Consider the following 26142-nt stretch of genomic DNA (forward strand, 5'->3'; position numbering starts at 1 on the left):
TGAAAAGGGGAAAGCGGTAGTTGAAACGGCAAACATTTTTCTCTACTGAAATAGGAACCAAAATCTGGAATTTCATCGAAAAATCATCTTGACTAGTAAGGCTCATTTCCACCTCGGTTCCTACGTCAATAAGCAAAATTGTGGCATCAGAGGCTCGGAAACAGTGCTGCCGCTAGTGAAAAATTTAGTGAAGTAGATTTTGGAAAAAAGTAGAGTAGATTGAATAAAAATTAAATAGCATATATTTTTAAAAACAAAACAATAGAATTCATTTTATTATACCCTCCACCATAGGATGGGGGTATATTAACTTTGCCATTCCGTTTGTAACACATCGAAATATTGCTCTAAGACCCCATAAAGAATATATATTCTGGGTCGTGGTGAAATTCTGAGTCGATCTAAACATGTCCGTCCGTCTGTTGAAATCACGCTAACTTCCGAACGAAAGAAGCTATCGATGTGAAACTTGGCACAAGTAGTTGTTATTGATGTGGGTCGGATGCTTTTGCAAATGGGCCATATCGGTACACTCTTACGTATAGCCCCCATATAAACGGACCCCCAAATTTGGCTTGCGGGTACTCTAAGAGAAGCAAATTTCATCCGATCCAGCTGAAATTTGGTACATGGTTTCAGCATATGATCTCTAACAATCATGCAAAAATTGGTCCACATCGGTCCATAATTATATACAGCCCCCATATAAACTGATCCCCCGATTTGGCTTGCGGAGCCCATAAGAGAACCAAATTTCATCCGATCCGATTTGGTACATGGTGTAAGTATATGGTCTCTAACAACTATGCAAAAATTGGTCCGCATCGGTTAATAATTCAATGATTAAAACCGCTATGTTCATCGTAATTAAAGGAATAGGAAAAATAATTAGGTAATATGGGGAAAAATTTAAAAATTTGAAGCAGAACAAAAAGTGAAGCAGATTTTTGGAAGAAGGAGTGACGAAGTAAATTTTGTGAAAATGAAGCAAAATACTTCGATTGCAGTAGTAGCGGCAGCACTGCTCGGAAACCCCAGGAGTAAGTGCGAAGAAACCTCTCCATTCTAGACATGTGACTGTTTGGTGCGGTTTATGGTCTGGAGGAGACACTAGGTCCTTCTTACTTTTCGCAGATGAGGTTCGATCAACAGTTTCTTTGAATTGATACATTTGTATGACCGGTGTTGGTTGATGTTGATCTGGACAACGTTCACATTAAACAATAACAGTTTCTTTGAATTGATACATTTGTATGACCGTTGTTGGTTGATGTTGATCTGGACAACGTTCACATTAAACAATGACGTGCCACGCATGCAACGAAATGGTTGATCTTCTACAGGTAACGCTTCCTGGACGGCCAATCATAATTAGACACCTGCTTCGACCGAACACCAAATTTTTTTCAGCGTCTCTAAGTGGTTTCACAACAATGTGAAACTCTGTTCGGACTTGGCTATAAAAATGAGGTCCCTTGTTATTGAGCTAAATATGGAGTCGGGCAGCACTCAATGATAAGAGAAGTTCACCACTGTGGTATCACAATGGACTGAAAAGTCTAAGTGAGCCTGGAATATAGGACTGCCACCTAACACGTAGTCGTTCTCTTCACCTATTTGTTTTTCGCACGGCAGAGGTTGCAAATTGCAATTTTAATGATTATAAAACGCTGTTTAACTAAAAAATTATAAAAAAGCACATGTTTTGAAAACTCACAAATGGGTTTTTGTAACGAATGGGGTTTAGGACGGTTACCACTGCCAAAAATAATCTACCAAAATTTGATGGAGAGTTTACCACAAATCAACCAAATTAAAAAAGAATTCCAAATAAATTTGACAAAAATACTTTTCCACTGTTGGTTAAGCTCCTCTTATAGTTTAGTCAATGCATGGTTTTAACCTGAAATCAACAATACAAATTTTATTTCTATAGAAAATTTTGTCAAAATTTTATTTCTATAGAAGATTTTGTCAAAATTTTATTTCTATAAAAAATTTTGTCATTACTTTGTTTCTATAGAAAATTTTGTCAATATTTTATTTCTATAGAAAATTTTGTCAATATATTATTTCTATAGAAAATTTTGTCAAAATTTTATTTCTATAAAGAATTCAAGGTCTTCATAGTTGGCGAGGAATGTTTCGCAAAATCTACCAAAACATCAAGAATTCTGCCAAACAGTAAAAAATCTACCATTTTTAGTAGAATAATAGACGTGTTTAATATATGATTAAGAATCTTGATTTTTTCGTGAGCGTGATTTTGTAGAAATTTTATTCGCGCATATTCACAAAATGATTATTTCTCAGTCATGCTCACACACGAACATATTTGATTTAGTGCCATTCACGCACACTTATGAGAGTTGCTTTGGATTTCGTTCACGACTCAGGTGATTCACCTCTAATCGACTTTTAAACCCTTTAAAATATATATCCAAGGAAATTTCAAAGGTCCCAAATATCAAATTTAATCACTGTAGGTCTTTGAAATTCAGATTCCGATTTATTTAATTTAAAAATGTATGTGTCTAAATTATTTTTACCTATGCTTACATACACTTTCAGTAACAGACTCCCCAATAAAATTTATTAGACTACCTGCCCAAGCACCAATTATACGTTATAGTCGTATTGAATTACAATCTGAACAACAGCAGGATAAGATAATAAAGCCTGCAACAAATGATACACAAATACCAGAGGAAGCCATAATCGCAACAACTGATGGTCTTTCCCAACAAGATATACAAAATGATGATTCATCCTATGGGTTGTTAGAATCGGCATTAAGTCCATTAATACCACGTCAAAATCGAGCAAGTGTTAGTAACTGCCCAAGGTCTTGTCCGCCAAGTTTAACCGTGGGTGTCGATGCAGTATGCGGTTCCGACGGCTTGATCTATGCCAATCTATGTGATATGAAAAAGAAAACATGCTCCAGAAATAGTGCCATAAAGGTAGGTCCTATTATTTTATTCACCCATTACTTTGGACAATAGTATGTTTACGATCTGGTTGTTTAACTGCTTCCTATTTACAGGATGTTAGTGATGGCTGTGAAAGGGCTCGAGGTTCAGATTGCAAACACCGTTGCCCTAGTGAAAAGGATCCTGTTTGTGGAACTGATGGTCGCACATATCTCAACAGGTGGGAGATTGTGATAAACTTACCTGAACAATGTAAAGGTGTTTCGTTATATAACTGGTTCTGGTTTATTGCAGGTGCATGTTGCGTGTTCAAGCATGTCGTGTTGGCATGGCAGCTGTTAAAATGGCCCATGTAGGCCCTTGCAGCAATACAAGTGCTATTCGTGAATCGTGCCCTGTAGACTGTAATCAATCGCCCAAAGATGGTCCTGTTTGTGCCTCGGATGGAAATGTTTATAACTCCACATGTGAAATGAAGCTTTTGACTTGTGGTCAAGGTGTAGTTAAGACGAGTCGCAAACATTGTCAATCGACCAGAATGTGTAGAGAGTCTTGTTGGCGTGTGGCACGACCCACATGTGGTTCGGATGGCCGACTTTATGCCAGTCCTTGTAAAATGCGTTCATCTAATTGTGGCAAACACATTTTTGAAGTCCCATTGTCATTCTGTATGCCCCAGGAACGACATGGAAATCAAGTTGAAAATTGTCCCACAGAATGTCCAAAAACTGATAGCAATGCTTACGTATGCGGAAGTGATGGAAACATCTACTCATCTCTGTGTGAACTAAAGATGCTGAATTGCGGGTAAGAATGCAAATCCAATCTTGTTTATCCAAAAAACAAAACTAATTTCTGCCATTTGTTTATAGACCACAGCGCAAATCCATACAAAAGATGAGTATGGACAAGTGTAAAAATCGCTTGTCCAGATGCAAGCAATTGCCTCCCTGTAAAGATTTCAATAATTTGTATGGCTCGATATTTTCATCCAAGAAAAGTGATAAATTATGTGGCACTGATGCCAAGACCTACAACAATGAATGTGAATTGGCTCATGCAACATGTTTGTAAGTTACCATTTTTAACCATCTATAGTAATAGAAGAGGAAGACGGGAAATAATTACTAGAGTTTTTCATAGAAACAAAATGGAAATTTTGTATTAAGCATGTCATTTTCCCATCTTACGCTTTTATAACTTTCGGCTGTGAGAGGCAATTGGTGTTTGCTGTAACAGCAAAGCAATTTTTCTTTTTATTGCAGGAGAGGTGTAAATTTAGCCCATATAGGACCATGTACCGATTTGCGATCTCCACTCAAAGATTGTGGCGAACGTTGTACCAGGCAGGACATTGAAAGTGGACCTATATGTGGATCCGATGGAAATACGTATGCTTCACTGTGTGAATTTAAACGAAGAACCTGCCACTTGCGTGTGGTTCAAGTATCCCTCAAGAATTGCCCCCTAACAGCCGACTGTGACACAGATTGTGATGCACAACCACCGAACTTTGTGTGTGGGTCCGACAATAAATTCTACAAATCAGAATGTCACATGCGCAAGGAGAATTGTGGCAAGCATGTGTTTGTTGTCCCTCTGAAACGCTGCCTAAGCAATGTTCAATTCAAGGGATGTGCAAAAATATGTCCCCCAGAGTTTGAACCGGTTTGTGGCAGTGATAATATGACCTACTCCAATGAATGTTTCCTTGAAATGGAAAATTGTCGCAGCAACAGTACCATAACGATACAGCATTTCGGTGCTTGCGGTCGACCGGAAGCACCTTCAACAAATTTTCTTTACTAAAACGAAAAAACAGGTTAAATTAGAAAAAAAAACTCCATACATTCCCCCATATCCCGCACACACTCCCACATACACACAAACTTAAGACAAAGGCAATGAGAAATCTTGCTTATTATATGAATATATTTTAAATATATTTATGGAATTATTTATTTTTTAGTTGATAACTGTTATATATTAAGAAACACCTTTTTTATAACTAAAATTTATAAATAATAAAAAGAAAAAAAATAACTAAAATAATACAACTAGGCCGAGTCATCGAACAATTTATTTAAGCAGGCTTTAATTTCATGGGGTTTGTATTTCACATATTTTTCAGGATTTTTACTAAAGTGTACACCAGCATACCTAAAGAGAGAGGAGAGAGAGAGAGAGATATTGTATTTTCCATTCCATTTAAGGAAAAAATAAATGAAAAAAGCTAATACTCACATATTGAAAAATTCATTGTATTTTGGTAATATATGTTCCTCGTTATCACGCTTAATACCTTGACGCAACATAACATCAGGTATAGAAATGCCTCGTTGAATTTTACACGCTTCTTCAAAATCTTTGTTAAATGCCTTAGAATTGAATAGAAAATTATCAGCAAAATGTATTAAATTGAGACAGTTAAGCGAAATGTTTTCAAACATTCGGGCCTAAGTAATATGAACAGCAATATGATTATGTCCTCTATTATACTGTTGCTATGAAACTCCATAAATTAAAAATATTTTTGACTATAGTTTTTATAGTACTAGCAGTTTGAAGAAACTAATGTGATAATCTTTAAGTTCCTGTGGGCTCCGACTTCAACGCAGCCGATCGTCGTGGGAACTTGTTTTTATATCACTGATTATATTATCCTGTTTTAAATTAATAAATAATTAAATAAACCGATCTCCAGATAGCACTCATCTAAGCCTATATTAAGATTTGACTTTTGAGCGTCATGAAGGAACATTTTTCAGACCATTGGCTTGAAATTTGGAAATATAGAAATTGTTTTGAAAATGCTACGAGTCAAATTTGAAAAATCATAAGAAATTGACACTTTTCGGATGTCAAGATTTCAAGAACTCAAATCGGAAATTTAATTTCTATAGCGATTATCATGTACGGAAAACGACTTGTGGGTGTTATTACAAATAATGGAGATAATACATTTAATAAATCGACAATCAACAGTAACTTAATGTCGTCTCAGACCAATAATTGAATGCATTAGGTTAGGTATGCCTTTGTGGTGCTAAGGTTAGTATAACATGAAAAAAAAAATGAAATGAAACAGTTCCACATAAAATCATTTCGTCTGCAACAGCAACGACTTCGCACACACACAAGTCGATAGCAAATAGCAACAGTAATTCTGACGAAAATGTCTAAAGAATGACGGCAGTCAAGAGAATTGTGTTGTAGACAGGGCTGCCAATTTTGCCGATTTATCGGCATTTTGACGATTTTTTACTCACAAAATGGACAACTCCGATTTTTTTCCGAGCTTAAATTTTTACATTTTGGAGAAGTTTTTGAAAATATTAAAATAAATTTGAAAAATGTTGGGAAAAAAATTCGGAAACAGAACGTGGAGTACTTTGGCTTTTTGAGTTTTGTCAAAATTCGTACAAATAACCATGATTCTTCCAAACTCCACAGCAAACGTAGACAAAAAACAAGAAACTAAAACAACTTAAAATGAAATAACTCAAATTGTTTTAATACCAAAATTGATAATGATTTACACAGAATATGCAATAGAAACTTTTACTAATTATGATAAAATTCTAGTACAGTATAAAAAATAACCACCATAAAAAATCACCTGTTTTGGAAAACATGAGACTTTTTCTTTAATTTCAAAATATATAATTAAAAATGTTACTCAATTAATAACAATATTTTAGAAAAATAGATTTTTTATAAAAAAAATTACGAAATATTTTTGTTTAACAAAAAAATGATTTTTATGGTAATGTTATTTGTATACAAAACTGATTTCTTTATATATTTTGTTTTAAGTTTACCCAAAAAATACGTTTAATTTTAATATCATTTATATTGCCGATTTTTTGACGATTTTTAAAATGCAAGTGCCGATTATGACGATTTTTATCGAAAAAAGTGACGATTTTTCTTGAAATTTTATTGGCAGCCCTGGTTGTAGATGTTAGGGAATGAATATGCGTAAGTCGTTTGAGTTTGTCGTTGGTGTTGTTCGCAACAAACAGTGCATAAAATTATCGTAATGGCACCAAGGCTAAATAAAAGTTTAATACTAGAAAAATTTTAACATTTGGGACAACGAAGACGCAATATATAAAATATGCGGTAGTGAATTAAAAAATAGACTTTTTTAACTTAAATCATCATGAAAATTCGGACACGAGTTCCAATGGACAACCGAAATCGTCTCAATCATGAAACTTTGGAAAACGTTCTGATGGTCAAACTTAATCTCTCATATCTCGATAGCGCTAAAAAACATTTTTTAATAAAATTTTTGAATTTACTTTTCTATTATTTTTAATTTACAAAATCAAAAATTAACAAACAAATTGTTGCCTGCATATAAATATTAATAAATTACAGAATTATTTGATAGCTATGATTTGACTTCAATTTACATTAATAACAAAACAAAAACAACTCGAAGTGTGAACAAAATAGAAACAAACACTATTTGTTCTTAATAGTCAAAATATTTTTACCGCAGTCATTGTAGTCGTTTCATTGACTGTTCAATTTACTGTCAATAAATTTGCTGCGGATATTTCAGTCGTTAGTCGTTTTACTTCGTGTGCTTGTGACTGTCGACTATGCATATGTGTGTGCCGAAGTCGTTGTCTTTGCAAACGCAATCATTTTGTGCACATTCATTTCATTTCATTGTTTTTCTCGAATCATTCCACAGTCGTAGTCATCAACGCATATTGGAATTTTAAACCCTGGTTCAACTCCAGTGACGAACACCAAAAATATTTTCAGCTGTGTATATAGTCGCGCTCTTAATAATACTTTAATAAGCTTTTTTAAGTGGTTTCACCGTCATGTGAAACGCCGTTTGAGCTCGGCTATAAACAGGAGGTCTCTTTTCATTGAACCAAACATGAAATCGGGCATCACTCATTGATAAGAGAGAATCTTAACACTTGTGGTGAGCTCAAAACAACGTAACCTAACCAAGGCTATCAAGTCAATTTTCTTATCACAAGTTGTGAACTTGTCTTTTATCAACGACTTCTGTCCGTTTAAATGGCATTACTAAGTGATGATACAATTTATTATAGTTTTTCCCAGTCTGCCTATTTGCTACAAAACCTACAAACATTGCAAAAAATGACGTTTGGAAATCATACAAGTTCTTACCAAAAACTTCTCTTTCAGTATGCTGCGATCTTTGTCCTTGACTTTGCCTTGTACCGGTTTGGGTAATTCATCCAAGGGAGATATATTTGATAGCATCTTGGACCAGGTCTTCTGATAGGAAAACTTCAACTCTTTAATTGTTTCAATGTAACTATTACGACAATCCGGTTCGGCAATGGTGACAATATCAATAAGATTAGAAGTAATTAATGAATTTAGAATATAATTAATATTGTTTAAACGGAACAAATGTTTGGTGGCCTGGTCGTTATACTGTTCACATTTATTCATAATTGATAAATTCAATTCGGCCAAAGCTTTTTCTATCAAAGAAATAAAATAGGATATTTATAAAATCGTTATGCTATTTTTGAAGAAATTAATAAACTCACTGATGTAAATGGCTAGTAATGCCTTGTTGTGCTCTTCCTCTGGCAGTTGTTTTTTAATTAATATCGAATCCAATTGTGTGGCATACAAAACATCGGGCTGTAGTATAACACCTATAACATCATAATGATTTAATAGATTCTCTATAAACCATATGGTGTTGGATGTCAATTCATGGACCGTGGCATCCTTGGGCACATTTACGTATCCCAATGTGCTGGAACTCATACCAACTATGTTTGTGCCCGAATCCCCTCGTACAACTTCGAGGAAATGTTCCAAAGCTTTGGCTCCCTGAACGAGAAAAACTTTTATTGTATAGCATAAACTCAATACCTCTCAATCCTTCTTTACCGTGTATTGTAATTTGTTCAGGACTTTAGTAAGTTGTTCTCTTTGCTGAACATCATATGTTCGATCAATATCTGGTTGCAGTAGCAACACATTCTTCAATGTCTTAAATATTCCCAAAGCTGAGGTCCATTCTTTCCGTGAAATGCTACGCATTATACGACTTGTTATTGCCTCAGCATCTTTGACCACCATATCAATAGATTTATAGGCCAATTTTGCAAACACATCCGATTGCTTAGAGTTTGGTATGATTTCTTGCATCAAAGCTCTCTCCCAATTCAAGAGCCTCTGTGGAGAATATTTGATCAAATATACAAATACCATAAATACCTAGTATACTTACTTGTAAACCCAATAACATAACCAAATATTTATCCAGTTCTTGATCACCATCTGCATATTCTTCACAGGATAAATGTTCTGAATGTGAGGTGGCCTTTTTAATGGATATCCCTGTGCTATTTAGAGTCTGGGTGGCTTTTAAATATAATTTGTTTGCCTTGCGTTCAAAACTAGAAACATAAAAAGTAGTAGAAATTGAGTAGAAATTTCATTTTTCCAATTAAATCTGCCAATACGAGGCTAACTCACATTTGCTGAAGACGCATAGATGGACTCTTTTTGGTTTCCTGACGCCCAGAATGACGAGATTTCTAAAACAAATAAATTTACCCAATGTGCGTTTAAAAATAAATAAAATTCATTCGATTTATTACAGAACATTAAATAACAGTTTTATTAAGTGTTTCTTTAAAAAATCTTATTCTGAAAATCAACTACATTTAAATAAAAAAGACATGCACTAATATACGATTCTAAAATAAATATCGCCATTTTGAATTTGATCCTTCTTAAGAGGTAAAAAAATTATTAAATATTTCCATAATACGTTCGCAATCATCGGATTGTATGCCAATACCCTTAAGATCAGTTGTTTTGACATTCATCAGGTTGTTGCAATCAATACCAGCATTTTCAAAGTGTTCACAATATCGTTCCAAGCCCAATGTTTTGAGCAGCAATCGTATTGTCATTTCGTGATTCAAGATGGATGAATTGGATTCATTGCATGAATGCGGACTTATCACCTCACTACTACAATCTGCTACCCTCAACGATGTGGGTGAAGGTGATAATGAAGCACTGAAATTACAAGCCCCCATAAACGAAGGACAAGGGCTGAGAAAACGACTAGAATTACGTGTAAATGATGTTGGCGATGGTGTATAGTTGACAACTGGTTTGGATAATAGAGACGGCTTTTTGAATTCGTTAAACGATGAGCTGTGATGGGTTGTTACAGGACTGGCCAGCGAATTTGCCAATTTAAAAATAGGTGATATAGCTGGCGAATGCACTTCCGAATGGATTGGTGTATAGGAACGCATAGTTGACATTCTCGCATGTACATCTTGAAAGCATGATGTTGCGTTATTGTTCATCATTGTGGGAGTAACATTAAAGATGAACTCCCGGCCTGCTGTTAAAGTCGGTGTACGACAATCTTCCATATTTCAATTTTTTTTTATCAATCTTTGCAAAAAACAAAAAATGACGCTAACACTTTAAAGACGTATACAAAACTGAGTTTGTACTGGATGTAAATGTTTTTTTTTTTTTTGTATTGGAAGTTGCCGTTACACGATTGGAAGTGGTAGTAAAAGGGGAGAGCGATAGTCGAGTCAATTCCATTTGAGTAAACTTTTTGACAGTTAAAAGAAGCACCAAATTTTGTCTATATGTAACACCATTTCCTGCTGGTTTTGTTATGTATAGAATATCTACTGCACTTTGATTTTTTTATTATCTATATTAATTCTATAATATTGACGATAGCTTATATGCCCTCAACTGTTGATATAAAAAATTCGGGTTGTAAGATTATTAGTAAATTTATAAACTAGATATTTGTGAGTGTAAACACTAACTGTAATTCTAGTGCAAAATGGAACTACCCTGTATAGGATAATGGTACAATAGTAGAAAATATAATTTTCGACTAATCGAAGCCAACTATTCGTAATATATCAATTAAATTTCTTAAAGAAGTAAACTTTCGATGTTCGATCGAAAAGGGAACCAAATTGGTGCGTTGTCAATTCAAACAAATAATTGTTGCAGGTGGACTAATCAACATTTGCCCATAGAAATCGGAAAGGCGAAGTCTTTGACTACACTCATAGAAAAGTCTGCTAAAACAACAGTCGATGTATGCTGTTATATTTTTGTACTTCAGGATCTAATGAACAACAAATTATAAAATCTAACCAAGTCAAACTAAAACATGTTTTAATGTAATCCAGCTTAAAAAATATAAGACAATGTTTGATATTTCAGCAAACAGTGACTGCTTTCCTTGACTTTTTGCTGTTTTAGCAGACTTTTCTGTTGTTTCTACTAACAAATTTCTTTTGAGTGTAGTCTATTCTTGGTGTACTTCAAAAACGATATCCGATGTCGATCGAAATTGACTTTTCCGCTGCCTTCTGCTCCTGGGGAGGTGTACTAAAGTTGAAGATAAAATTTTTCAAACAAATTGACATTTTGTCGAAAAATCGAAAAAACAGTATGGGTCTTCTTATGCCGACTCTGAAAGCATATTTAGAGGACTTTCCGATTTTCCATCGGTCTTCGTTTTTTATCCATTTATTCTGCGCTCACCAAATGCTTTGGGCATTATTCGCAGTACTAAACTTTAGTTAAAGGGACTTGACCATTGGGTATTCAATAGCGACAGCAAATGTGCGCCATTTTTAAGATCATAAGTATACTGGAAACCCTATTGAAATATCTCTAAAATGGAGAATTTTATTTGTTTTTCATTTGTGTCATCAAAATATTATATCTCTGAATTTCAGTACTGTGTTCCATTTTGTTGTCAACTCTCAATTTCAATAAAAGCTGGTCAAGAAGGTAAAATTTCGACCATTTTACCAAGATGGCCATAAACAAAAAATATGCTATTTTTTACAATTTTTTAAATTCGAATATTTTTACAATTCTTTTATCTAATCTATGCTATGTACTTAGTATTAAGTTTTATCTATGTCAACTATTGCAGTCTTTGGTTGTAGTTCCAACTCTTTTTATTTTAATGCAAATTTAGTATATTTTTTTATTTTTATATTTTTGGATGAGTACGTCTGTGGCCGTTTAGGCTTGTTTGTAAAATCAATTAATCGAAAAGATTAAAATGAAATGGAAGCACATAATATTTGCCCTTTTTAAAGCACTGTTTGGTTTCTTAACAACAAACTTAACATTATAAAACGTGTACGCCCCTTGATAATCTGTGTACTTACCAATGCTTCGTTTCCCCAACTGCTACTTTTCTGATGATCTTTTAAATTTTGTAGTGATCGGAATACGACTTCACCTCTTTCCGTGGCATATATGACAGTGTACTCAAATCGTAAATTTTGTTCCAACCAATGAGAAATTGTGAACAATTCCTCTCTGGTACTTTGTGTCAGTTGTCGAAAAGATGTATATTCGTCATTGGATGAATTGTCATCTTCACTGTAGATGAGATCTAAAATATCAACCGGCTTCAAAGGCATTCCGTTCTTTTTCAACAAAGAACGGTAATGGTTATTGAGGCCCTCACAACCAGTATTGAACAAGCTTGTGACATTTTCCAACTCAACACTTTGAGAATTGTGGTGAAGAAAGTACTGAGGAAAGTAAAGAAAGAAAAACTATGACATATACCCCACAAAAACTATACACTGACGTATACCTCCATAGCAGAACGAAGCCTTCCCAGTGCTTCTAAAAAGACAGCTACATTTCCTTCGGTTGGCTCTTGATGGATTAAATTGCACACCTCCTGAGTGACATCGTAGTGGGACAATACAGTTTCCAGGCAATTGAGGGTGGCTTCCAAATCTAAAATGTAGGATTCTCCCAATCTATAATTCCATTCCTAGTATTTCACTTACTCTGTTGCCGTTTTTGAAGTTGTTCAGTTTCTTTGTATACTGGCAGTATTGTTTGCTCCAATTTTCCCAAACGCTGTTCAAACGTTGTCAATATTCCTGACATCTGATTGGACAAGTCATGATACTTTTCAACTCTTTCTCGTAAGATTACCATATTGGAGGTTTCCTAGTACATGAATCCAACGTAAGATCATTTGACCACCTTAATATCCGACCAAAACTAATATTTACCTTCTCCAATTTTGAATGGACTTGAACACTTGTGTCTAAATTCATTTTATTATTGAGAATAAGAGAAAACACCCAAATTTCTTCCGATGATTGTTTGTTTTGATTACAGTAATCCCTCGATTTACGTCGTCTCGTTTTACGTTGTTTCGATTTATGTCGTCAAATTTTTTGTTCCATCAAACTTCGATTTCCGTCGTCGATTTTTTTGCCCACTTTATCAGAAACGCCTTCCATACGTAAAATAAATTTCAACGATAATGACATCGATACTTTTTTTTTTGAAATTCTTACCGAAATTACTGAAATACCTTTTTGAAGTTTTTTAATTATGTACACGCACATACATACATAAATGGACTTAGGAGTAAGTATGAGCAATTGTTAATTAGGTTTACGTCGTTTCGATTCCGGAACCAATCACGACGTAAATCGAGGGATTACTGTAATACCCTTTTAGACGGAGGTGTGTCATTTCAACACGCACGGCAAAACTATATGCGCTCCCGCCAGTGTACACTAATATGATAGAAATATAAGTCAGCTGATTTGATTTTTTTATTGAATTCACAGTAAACTAACCAATAAAGGCATCTGAATTTGTCAGGACGAATTAAGGTAGGGATGCCAGATTTTCAAGAGGCAAGAAGAGCACATTCAGTTTATAAAAAGAGCACATACGAAAAAAAATAGAGCACACTTTTTCAAATAAAATAAAAACATTTAATGTTCATAACATACACATAAAATACACATCAACTCAAGCTAATTTTCTTACAATACTTTGTAAGTCATTTGTTTGGTGTTTTTGTGAAAAATGTTATTGAAAGAAGTTTGTTTGCATTCAGAACAGAGTACAAAGTGAAGAAGCAACATCGGCGTGCTCTTCTTCAACTCATATTTATAAAGTAAAACACTATTTAATTAGAACTAATTAGAATTAGAACTAATTAGAATTAGAACTAGAAAATAACGGCATAGGAAAATCTCGTAGTGTGACACTTACGTATGTTCAGTTTACTTTTACCATTTATTGAATCGCGTTGAAGTAATATTTGTTGTGATGCATACGAAGAGCAAAAAAGAGTACTTAACTAAAAATAGAGCACTTTTGCGTGCTCTTTTGGCCTATCTTGTTTTAAGAGCACATTTTGAAAAAAAGAGCACATGTAAAAGAGCACGTCTGGCATCCCTAAATTAAGGTCTGGTTATGCATCCAAAAACCGGTCGTAAGCGTAGCGTGGCGTATCACCTGTTTATTTTTGATATACGACAGCCTATACAAATGATTACCCAACGTTTTCACAACGTAAACTTGTCGTAAGATTCAGGAAAAAACAAAAATGTACGTGTCGTTGTCGGATCAGCTGATCAAAAAACAAGCGTCATCGATGAAAAATGCGATTAGCGTGAAAATATATTTTATTAAAAATGTACTATTGTGTTGGTTAAAATGGACGATGAGAAATTAATATTTTTAGTGAAATTCATTTTAAATGTAAAAAAAAATTCTGCCAATTCTTGATAGTTTGTTGGTACGTTTTTTTTTTTTTAAGTTGGCTAATCGCCAAAACCATACGTTGATATTATGTTACGGCTACGCCACATTTTAGATGCATAACCAGGCTTTAATCCCTGCCAACATCTTTTGAATTTCTGAGAATCCCCACTACGTCGAAAACAGTCGTATACGATATCCAAAACTCCTCGTAAAAGCGCCGTCACTATTGAGAACTTGTACCACCCCAAGTAACTACAAAAAAGTATCGCATGAGTGCAATTATTAGGTGCCCTTCTGGATACATTTAGAAGGACGCCAATAAGAGCCCCTTCAAACAATCAGACAAAGTGCATTTTAAGATAGTTGTAAAATAATCATTGTGGTCAAGTAAAACACGACTGTTTAGAGGTTTATTAATTTTATTAAACAATTATAAATTCTCATAAATATAACATTTATACGACTATCACATCACATTTAATGCGCTTTACAGACTATCAGTTATTCCGGACGACAGTGCTCGTGTCGAACATATCCCATATATTGTGCACATTATAAGTTAAGTCCGAAGGCATAATCGATACTGCTACATGTTTATGGGATCGATAACACATTTACCGAATATTTAGTCATCGCCGACAAGTCGTATCGATCCGACACGCTATAAGATTCTTTACAAACACCGACATTCCGTCCGGAATAACTGATAATCTGTAAAGCGCATAACATATTTTTATGCATTAATAAAAGATTGATGTTGAGTTACAAGTTGCAAGTTACATGTTGTAGCGTCTATCACCCAGTGCTTTTATTCCCAATGGAGGCAGCGTGTCTGGAAAAATATTTGAAAAACTATCACTTTATCCCATTTGGAAAGTCAAAAATTGTTCACCAATATACCTTTCACAATTTTAAGCGAAATAACTATGCTTTCAGCACTTCATTATCCTTTTTATTTAAATAAATTATAAGAAGCTAGTTGTGCTTGGTGTTTCACAAAATATAAAATGGCTCTTGTAACAATAGTGATGGCAAAATACTTTCATGCGAATAGTGATGGCAAAATATTATCACAGTTGGCGATTGTTGCAGTGTCACTTATGAGTCTGTGGTAGCGATGAGGATGAAATGCAACTTTGAAATGCTGGCAGGGACCAAGCCTTTACGGCAAAGCACTCGTACAAACAAGAGGAAACACAGGATGAGCGTTTTTCAAATGGAACAACTTTTCAGTTTGAGGGTAAATATAATTTTCAACATAAATTCAACTTGACTTGAAATAGCTCATCTTCAATACATCTTCAAATTGTTTGCGAATTACTTCCAATTTGCCAAAATGTTGACGAAATCTTTGAAAAGGTGTTGAAGATAATATGAGAAAACTTTGACAAAACACTACCCTAAAATGCAACGAAAAAACATGTGGTTTTCAATACTTATTTGTGCAACGAAGTTCGTGGTCAATTGCAGGAAATAAAAAAATGGAAAATTTTAGACAAATAACCAAATAGTTTATAAAAATAGGTAAGTGAAAATAAAAAATGAAATAAAACTTTAAGGAAGTCACTAAATGTATATCTCTTTGCAGAAAACTAAAATTATGGATTCTACGTTCTTGAAAACATTAAAAAGCTGACCGATGAAAAAATGGTGGACAATTAACTGGAACTGCTTCAAATAGTTTATAATAATTGGTACGTCAATATGAAAAATTAAATCAACACTTTAGAGAAGTCACTAAATTTAAATCTCTTTGCAGAAAACTAACATCTTTGGATGCTACATTCTTGCAAACATTAAGAAGCTGACCAATGAATCGACAAGAAAAAGTTTCCAGAAACATTACAAGTGCAACCTATTAAAATTGTTAAAAACAACAAATTGTTGAAATCAACAACTTCTGGATCAAATTGTGCATCACATCGTCAGTTTAATTCATATGGTATTATCAGTTTAAAATTGATATTTTGCGAGTTCCTTCTGCTGGAAATCAATTCTAACACGCGGTCCAGTGCGTTCCTAACTTCAAATTGCCCGCATGTTAATAAATTTTAATGCTGTTTTATGACACCAAAAGGAAGGAAATCGAATTATCAATGCAAAAGTGTTTACTAATAATGTTTAAGATATTTAAAATTTTGTTGTTTGTTTTTTTTCTTATTTGTTGATATGTTTAATAAAATTATTATTTATCAATTGGTACTGTAGTGTATTATGTAGTGTAGTGTATTATGAAGTGTAGTGTATTATTATATATTTTATTTTGATGAAAATGAATAAATTATACAAAATTCATAGAATTTTGGCTTTGACTTTCAATTTGAAGTGGGGATATCATTCATACAAATTTAGGTTGAAAAGTATTTGCAACGATGTTAATTTTGAATTTGACTCGCATCGAAAATTGTTTGACAAATTATTGAGTAGCGATGCATTTCAATTTGAGCATAACACTTGAGATATTATTGCTAATGTGTTGAATTTCACTGTTGAGAGTAATGTCTGTTTTTTGTTGAGAACGCGATTTTCTCAACAATTTCTCAACTTGAATATTACCCTAATCCTTTGGAAAAATGTTTGAAAATTTGTTGAAATTTAGCATTTTTCAAACGTTTGTGTTTATTGGGTTAATTGTACACAAAATGTCCAAATCGCGTGTTCATTCTTCGGAATAGACTCATTCGGCTGAAATCTTGATCAATTGCAGTACATTTACAGCTGGAATTACTAGTGGATTTCAATAAAACTATCATTACTTAATTTGAATATACAACTGTTGTAAAATATTATATATCGCAACTTATTGGTAATTAGTGTAGTGCGAATATAGTTAACGATCTGTGGATAATTTACAAACAAGTTGTGGAATATAGAAGCATTTTCGGGTTTGTAATTTGGTAAATGGTGTATTGACATAATCTAAATATAAATTTTACAAGTAGGGTTTCTAAAAAACCCAATATAATGTGGTTATCCAGTTAACAATAATATTTGAGAACCTATTGAATTCAAGCAAATCTCAAATTGTAGAAATAAATTGAAATAAATGCCCCGTTACGTAGTTGCGTTACCATACTATCCAAACTAATTCAGTTGCAACGGCGTCAAAAATTATTGAAAATGAATTTAAGAAAGTTAAAGAAGAGACTTCATTCGTGTTTCTCAACTTGAAGTGGAAGGAAGTGTTTTTTGTGAAGAAATACAGCAATTTAAACAAGGGATCAAGAATATTGAAAAAAAAACTTGAAATTCAAATTACATAAATCTTATAAAAGCAAGAAATAATAAAAAAAAAAAATAAAAATGTAAGTACAATAGTTGCTATATATATTTTAGGTACTTTCTAAAACAGCAGAAAATTTTCATGAATGTGTATCTATAATGTATGTATATACACCAAAACTGAAATTCAAAATGGCTACCTTGAAAAAAAATCGATAATGTTATACAGTACATACTACGAAATTTCTGCAGAATAATAAAAAAAAACTATTTTCAATCGAGATTCCCATTCGGACTGATGGGGTTTTCAGCTTTTGGTATATGTGATTTCCTCCCAGTTAATTAAATGAACTAACTACTATTGCTATATAATATGTATATGAATACTTCTATATACATACATTCATACATACATATGAAAAGCCCCTACAAAAAGAATCCACTATATACGTAACTAATTCCAAGGGGAGCGAGAAACAGTCGTCCAACTGTTTGATGCCTTGGTAACAAATTAAAAATGTATACATACTTAATTTTTTCTGCCTGCATTGTGTTTTTGTATGTATTACAATGCAATAAAAAGAAATATTTTTCACTTCGTTTCTCTAATTAGGCCATAATATTCACTCGCCAAAGGGCGAGTTTTCTATTTACCTGTATGTATGCTGATAGATATACACGAATTACAGACACACAAACGCATGTATTTTTTCTATCTCAAAATCAGTGATATCATTGTTGAGTTCAGCCATTTTGTTTGTCACTATTTGTCTGTACAATTGCCACATTTGCTTTTCGTTTTATTTGGCTTAGGGGTTTCTTCAATTGAACTTAGAATTCCATTCCATTGAACATACAGTATGTCAAGAAAGTCTTTTGGCATTGCCAACTATTTCAAATTCTAGAAATAATTGAAATATTAAATATTTTATTAAATTTTTAATTCTGTGTACGTATGTATACTTTGCAAAATACATAACAATTTTTTTTTTAAATTTCATTATATTTAATTTTGGAACAAAACATAATTTTTAACCCATTGTCAAAACACTTTCTTGACAAACTGTATGTAATAAATATGGGTATATACATAGTACATAAAGGTCTTAGCCCTAAGTGTATCTTAATTATTTAATTATTTACATATTTATATTGATCTTTGAAACGTATTGTGTCTTGCTGTATTAAAAATGCCCCACATTTTCATTAAAAAAAAATAAAACTATTTCCCATTTTCTCCATCTCTGTTATGTGCGTGTATATCCTAACGTTCAATATGGCCGTCCGACTAGCTACGGCGGTCTCTTTGGGCGAAGTCCTCGACCCGCCAACATTGAACACACAGCACAAACATTGAAAGAGGGAATTACAAAGACAAAACTGCACTAACACTGGGGAAAACAACGATATAGAGGCCTTGATGTTGGGCTCCTCGCTCGCCCACCCAACCTAGGTCCAAAACTACCCTCTCCACGATTATTGTACCCCTGTATCAGTCCTCCAGTATCAGTATTATCGGTAGCCAAATATTTGTATCGTACCTATAAATACCCCAAACCCAATAAATAAAGCGATGAAAATATGCGACAAGCTTTCAAGTTATTTTTTTCAAATACTGATGGTCTTGGATAGTTTAGCGTAAATTCAGGAGATCCCCAATGAAACATTGCGTAAATACAATGCTAAATTTTTAACCTAAATATAGCGAAAATTATCATTTTAAATTTTCTGTACGAAAATTAATAACAAATATGTACATATATTATTAACGTTGGTGGGTAATATATTGAGAAATTATCAAAAAGCCAACAAAATTGTAGTTTTATTTGAGATAAAACTAAATTTATGTTTTCTATTTTTATTTTTCTTTGTCAGGTTTGAGAATCGTGGACATGAAAATCGCTCAAATATACCCATGAACCGTGGTGGTGGAGGTTTCCGCGATCAGCAACATCGTGGTGGCGGCGGAGGTGGTCCTATGCGCAACGGTGGTGGCATGCCACACAAACGACCAACCCCCTATGGTCGTCCACAAAATAATCAATATAATAATTCCAATGATCGTCGTCCGTATGATAATAACAAGTCGAACTCTCCGGGTAGAGTAAATGGTGACAATCTGCCTAATATTGTATGGTCTGAATTGTCTCTGACGCCAATTCAGAAAAACTTTTACAAGCCCTGTGAATCCGTTGTAGCTCGTACCCAAACGGAAGTTGATGGTTTTCTGTCGGTGAATGCTATTACATTGAAGGGCTCTAGCATTCCAACTCCCAGCATGGAATTCTCTGAGGGAGGTTTTCCCGAGTACGTTATGGATAGCATTAAAAGAATGGGATTTGACAAACCCACGGCCATTCAAGCTCAGGGTTGGCCAATCGCTCTTAGTGGGAGAGACATGGTGGGCGTGGCTCAAACCGGCTCGGGTAAAACGTTAGCATATGTCTTGCCAGCCGTGGTTCATATCAATAATCAACCACGTTTGGAACATGGCGACGGCCCGATCGCTTTGATTCTAGCGCCCACTCGTGAGCTAGCTCAGCAAATTCAGCAAGTGGCAAACGATTTCGGCTCTCATACTCATGTGCGAAATACCTGCATTTTTGGTGGCGCTCCTAAACACTATCAATCTCGTGACCTGGAGCAGGGAGTTGAAATCGTTATTGCCACTCCTGGACGATTGATTGATTTTCTTGAACGTGGTGTCACCAATCTAAAACGCTGCACATATCTGGTTCTCGACGAGGCTGATCGTATGTTGGATATGGGTTTTGAACCCCAAATCCGTAAAATCATTAAACAAATTCGTCCCGACCGTCAAGTTTTGATGTGGTCTGCTACATGGCCAAAAGAGGTTCGAAATTTGGCTGAAGAATTCCTTGACAATTACATTCAAATCAACATTGGCTCACTAACATTGTCGGCCAATCACAATATCTTGCAAATTGTCGATGTTTGTGAGGAAAGTGAAAAAGATTTCAAGCTTTTGAAACTTTTGGGTGAAATTTCATCGGAAAAAGATACAAAGACTATTATCTTTGTGGAGACAAAGAAACGCGTTGACGAAATCACTCGGTCCATTTCTCGTCAAGGATGGCGTGCATGTGCCATACACGGTGATAAGTCACAACAAGAGAGAGACTTTGTTTTAGCATCATTCCGCAATGGCCGCAATGCCATTTTGGTTGCGACCGATGTGGCTGCTAGAGGATTAGGTAAGCGATATGTTTACATTTGAACACAAACGAAGAAAGCACATTTGATGCGTGCAAAACAATGTTGTATTTGCCACACATCTTATTACAAATGGCAAGAGGAGAGTGATGCTGTGGATGAAATTTTAAATGAACGAATTCTTTCATTATTTGAGTATGTTGGTTCGTCGTATGTGATCTTGTTGCAGTGATTTGATGCAATACACTAAGATCGTTGTGATCATGTGAGCGTCACACCCGGTCAATCAGAATTGCACGATGAATCCAATGAAAACACCACCCAACACCGAATTTAAAAAATACCACAGAATTATGATTCAATATTTCTTGCAATTCAACAACAAAAAACAGGTTATTTTTCTATACACTATATAAAGGAAAATATTTAAAGAATGGTTAATTATTCTACAAAAATGGATAATAATAGTAAAGCGAGCCCTGGTTTTTCCACTAAAATTGACAAGTGCTGAGTTCACAGTATTAGGACAATTTGTTTGTCCACTAAGATTTTCATATTAGAAACAAATGAAAACAAGGGCTACATACATATATGAAAGTTTTGTATTATTTACACTGTTCTTGTTGATTGAAGTTTGATGATTGATGATGATGTTGATGGTGTGGGGTGTGAAATAATGAGGAGAATACTTTTTTCCATACATTGCTGGTTCCAATACATTGTAATGCATTCTTCTTGTAGGTCAGTCAAGGACAAAAATACTGAAGTCGCTTAAAAACCTAAATAAAAAAAACAATAACGAATATAATAATCCCTTATATTATTAAAGTTCCCTTCTTGTGTAAAGGGTATTTGGGATACAAAAAAAACAAAAATCATATTGAAAATTAATCGGTAAAAAATTTAAGTACTCGAAAGCTGGTGGAATATTTGAAATGTATGGTTATATACAACATAAATAATAAAGAAATAATTTTCTCTTTCATTAATTGAAAAAGATACATCTAAGTACAATTTCGATTTTTGGGATTACGAAAACTTTTATAGATTACATTAAACAAATTCTATGCATGTTTCTTACCTTTTCATACACATCTACTCCATTCAGCGGATGACACATAATAATATACGCGGAGATATTTGCAATGAATTTCTTCATTTATTTTGTTCTCTATAAGACTTTATTTTAGTAACCTGCAGAATGGTTTAATTGGACTTGACATTTCCATCATTTCTGAAATGTTCTTTCGTTAGCGCATGACCTTCAATGAAAAAAAAAAAAACATTGAAATTATTATTCTTTAAAATTAGTTTCATATTTTTATTACCTTATTTTTGTTAAACACATTTTATATCAATTTCTTTTTAGTTTACAATAAGTTTAAAACATATAACAAAATGGTATTGAGTCTGATTAGATAGCAAAACTAACGCAGACTTTATACTTCGGCAGTTTTTATGTTTCACATTTTCAACTAAATTTTGTTGTTGTTGATTAAATTAAAAAAATTATTAAAAACGATCGCTATCGAATAGAACATAGTGTAAGTCCCAAGAACAAAAACACGCATTATCCAAAAAAGTGTCAAAATATTTTTTTATTACCATATTGTTTTAGAAATCCAGTAGTTTTCGAGCTCAGTGCGTTTGTGAGTTTACCACATACTCCTACATATGATGGTGATGATATGGTAATCATTACTATGTATGTACACCTATGCTTTAAAAACAATTTAAAATTTCTTTTAATTCTTATAAAATTCAATGCGACCTTCAATGATATATTTTTGACTGGCTATTTTATCATAGGTTATTTGTATGTATGTATTGCCTAATTTCGATTGGGATAGTTTATAAGTGAACAAAAATAACATCAGTTTCTCAAAAAACAAAAAATGGACTTCGATTTTTATGTACTTTTTTATAGTATAAATTAGTTTCTGTCATCCTTATTTTGATTTTAATTACGCTTAGGCCATAGCATATACTAAAACAAACTGTTGCTTTAAGTAGTATTGGTGTTTTTTTAAGAAACAAAAAGCAAAGAAAAAATCTTAAAACTATTATCAAACCCTAAAATCCAACATAAACATCAATAGAAAGCTAAATTCAATTAATCCGTAATACTCAATATATGTATATCATCATATCATTTTTATTATTAACAATGAATTCGATTGGCAGCTGTGTGTAAATTCTATTGCCACGATTTCCTTGTTGATGTTTTGGTTTTGTGTATATGAATTTTATTGCAGCTTTTTTTTTAAGGTAACTTCATAAGCGTAGGTGGATCTCAGGGGTAAGTACCACTATCTGTCTTTCTTTATATATATATATATATGATATATATTTGAGTACTTGTATATATTTACACAGAAAACACCACCTACTTTACTTTGTTTTTTAGTTTTAATTAATAAATGAATAAGCTTTACAAATGTTATATGTTATATTTTTCATAATTTCTTAATTTTGCTCAAATCATAACTTACCAATGGATGTCGTCTCGGTCGACGAAAGAGCGACGACGAGGACATGCCATAATCCAAATAGAATGCGAAAAATGTATGTGAAAAAGGTCGAGGTCCAATCTAAAAAAAAAAAAAAACGAAAAACTACCAATACTAATCTTATAATTATAAAAATATGGTATTTTTTGTATATTGATGGAGAAATTTTTGTTCCAACTATTGAAATTAAGTATACATTGTCTGTTTGCCTCCCTCAAAATGTTTCTTGGCTTAACATAACGATTGAATTTCTATTTTAACTAAACTACGAACAGATGTCGATGATGTTAAATTCGTCATCAACTATGATTATCCATCCAATTCGGAAGATTATGTACATCGCATCGGGCGTACAGGACGTTCGAATAACACGGGAACGGCATACACGCTTTTCACCACGACGAATGCTAACAAAGCCAACGACTTGATCCAAGTCCTCAAGGAAGCAAATCAGGTAAGAGATATCAATATGGTCATCATGTTATAAACTGTGTTCGCTTTTATTAATCGTGTTGTTCTTTTTTTGCCATAAAGGTCATAAATCCACGGCTAATGGACATGGCTTCATCATCTCGACGAGGAGGCCGCTCACATAATTCGCATGGAGGTTTCAAGCAAAATAATTACCAACGATTTGGAGGTCGCCCCAACAATGGTGGTAATAATTATGGACGTCCCTCTGAACAAAGTCATCAACAGAGACCGCCTTACCAGTACAACCAACAGGCCCAAGGTGGTGGTTATCAACAACACAATTCACAACAACAGATGACCAGAGCCAATGGACATCAATCGAGATTCTCAACGGCTCCTTCCCATCACCACCAACAAGCACCAGCGCAACGTCAACAACAGCCACCTCAACATCATCAACAGCCTCCCCAATCACATCAACAGCAGCCTGGCTATGAGGCGACTGATAAGAAATCTCGCTTTGGACCACCCTCAGCTGTTGCCGGACAGTATGCGAATTATTTGCCCAAAACCCTAGCTGCTGGCGGCTACGTCCAACAAGCTGCCGCTCCTCCTCTACCCACAGCTGCGTATGTCGTTCCCGCATCAGCGTACGCCTATCCCCCGCCCCCACTACCGGTTTCTAATTAAGAAACCTACAGAGGCTTTTAATTATTTTCAATTCCAAACCAATATCGTCGTTGTAAAACTACAACTTCGCTTACACTAATTACTACATAAGAATTACAACTAATGATTTTGTCGTCGTGTCGTATTGTCGCGCAACAAGACAAATGTTGAAGTATTATTAATTATTACAAAATTACTTTGTAATTGAGAATTCTCTTCGATATTTTCTCCTTTGTTTTTGGTTGTATTTTTCTGTTATTCTTAATACTTTTAGTTTTACGCTTTTTTATTGAACAAAACAAAAGATTTTATTATTAAAACAATGATGAAATCATCAATATCTCAAAAATATCTAAGATAATATCGTGGATATATTTATCTATAATAGATTTTAGAAAAAAAATAAAACAAATTAAAAATATGACATAAAAAGATAAAAATAATAAACGTTTACTCGCAAGTATTCAAAACAAACCCGACAGTGTTTTAATCCGTGGATTGTTAAATTTAAAAATTTAGAAATTTTCGACGTTTTTTCCACAATTCTATGTTGTTTAGAAATTCAAAATGCCACATAGTTTTAGAAATTCTTGGTACAGTTTTTCACCTCAACTACTTACCCAGTTTTATCTAGTTCATAAATTATTCTCAGCATATAGAAAGTGCACAAGAAAAGATTTCGGCGAATAATCTAATCGTACACAAATTTGCCACATTTAAAGCTCGATTTCGTCCTCATCTTTACCATAAACAATTCAGAGTAAAAACATCGTTATCGATATTTTATTTATCGATTGTACTTTGCCATCACTGATAAATTATCATAGATATATCGCTCTCAGTATCAAATATGTTGCAGAACCCCAAATAATTGTAAATATAAAATTTTCTCAAAATTCAATTTTGCATTTTAGATTTTTTGTTCGCAATTTTTTTGATACAACATAAACTTTTGAATATATAATTTGGTTATAAAACAATCAAATTGTGGATAAAATCCGAAAATTGTAAAAACGACAATCAAAGAGAATTTGGATAAACTGTCAAACTGCGTTATCTATGACACCGATGAATTATAAATATATGGAATTTATAAAAAAAAATTCCATTACCGATGGCTTCTTTTTATTGGATTTAGTTCCACATCAGTGTATATTGGTAGAGTCAGATATATATGTATGTCATATACCCGGAAAGACATGACAATATTAAGAATCTACGCCATTTTTACTACTGGTCTCGATTTTTTAAATGTTTAAATTTTGTTTGGGTCTGAAAGAGACATGTCTAGCTATTGTATTTCAGTCCGTTTTTGTGTGGTTAAAATGAAGACATATCAAATTTATTTTTTTATCATCTTCGCCTGATGTCCTTTAAGCTACATACATAGAAATTGGTACACTCGTAGAAAAAAGTCTGCTGAAAACAGCAGTCGATGTCTGCTGTTATATTTTTGTACTTCAGGGCCTAATGAACAACAATTTATAAAATTTTTAGGTCATAAATTTTTCCCCAAAGCATATTTAAGAACCAAAAGTAGTTTTTGGTATATTTTTGCAATGTAATATATTTACAAGCTCCTAAATACTATCAGCAAACATTTAGTTTGCTGTTATAGGTCAATTCGATAAATATTCAGATTT

The 26142-nt window shown here is 33.6% G+C and overlaps 4 protein-coding genes across 13 annotated transcripts in view; 2 read left to right on the forward strand and 2 right to left on the reverse strand.

Annotated features, from left to right (window-relative positions):
* Positions 1 to 4993, forward strand: part of LOC142237032 (agrin) — a 27119-nt gene extending 22126 nt beyond the window's left edge. For all 10 annotated transcript variants that reach the window (XM_075308347.1, XM_075308352.1, XM_075308349.1 and 7 more), the window contains 5 exons: positions 2572 to 2963; positions 3047 to 3153; positions 3228 to 3740; positions 3806 to 4003; positions 4199 to 4993. In XM_075308347.1, the coding sequence (XP_075164462.1) occupies positions 2572 to 2963; positions 3047 to 3153; positions 3228 to 3740; positions 3806 to 4003; positions 4199 to 4742 (1754 nt within the window). In that variant the 3' untranslated portion in view covers positions 4743 to 4993. The remainder of the gene's footprint in view (positions 1 to 2571; positions 2964 to 3046; positions 3154 to 3227; positions 3741 to 3805; positions 4004 to 4198) is intronic.
* Positions 4846 to 13157, reverse strand: Exo70 (exocyst complex component 7). Its single transcript, XM_075308345.1, has 11 exons — positions 13013 to 13157; positions 12782 to 12947; positions 12580 to 12728; positions 12143 to 12514; positions 9432 to 9493; positions 9184 to 9352; positions 8841 to 9128; positions 8489 to 8780; positions 8097 to 8419; positions 5178 to 5311; positions 4846 to 5093 (listed from the first exon to the last, which is right to left on the reverse strand). Exons 1-11 carry the CDS (start codon positions 13055 to 13057, stop codon positions 4991 to 4993), a joined length of 2103 nt encoding a protein of 700 aa, XP_075164460.1. The 5' UTR covers positions 13058 to 13157; the 3' UTR covers positions 4846 to 4990.
* On the reverse strand, positions 9549 to 10432 carry mtrm (matrimony). Its single transcript, XM_075308357.1, has one exon. The coding sequence runs from the start codon at positions 10349 to 10351 to the stop codon at positions 9692 to 9694; it is 660 nt and encodes a 219-aa protein (XP_075164472.1). The 5' UTR covers positions 10352 to 10432; the 3' UTR covers positions 9549 to 9691.
* A 4500-nt stretch (positions 13158 to 17657) lies between the features above and the next one.
* LOC142236051 (uncharacterized) lies at positions 17658 to 24973 on the forward strand. The gene is made up of 4 exons (XM_075307310.1): positions 17658 to 17815; positions 19608 to 20947; positions 23692 to 23870; positions 23951 to 24973. Coding segments are annotated over exons 1-4 (2091 nt in total). The 5' UTR covers positions 17658 to 17813; the 3' UTR covers positions 24521 to 24973.
* The last annotated feature ends 1169 nt before the right edge of the window (positions 24974 to 26142 follow it).

This window comes from Haematobia irritans, chromosome 4 (assembly GCF_050003625.1).
Source record: "Haematobia irritans isolate KBUSLIRL chromosome 4, ASM5000362v1, whole genome shotgun sequence".
Taxonomy (NCBI): Eukaryota; Metazoa; Arthropoda; class Insecta; order Diptera; family Muscidae; genus Haematobia; species Haematobia irritans.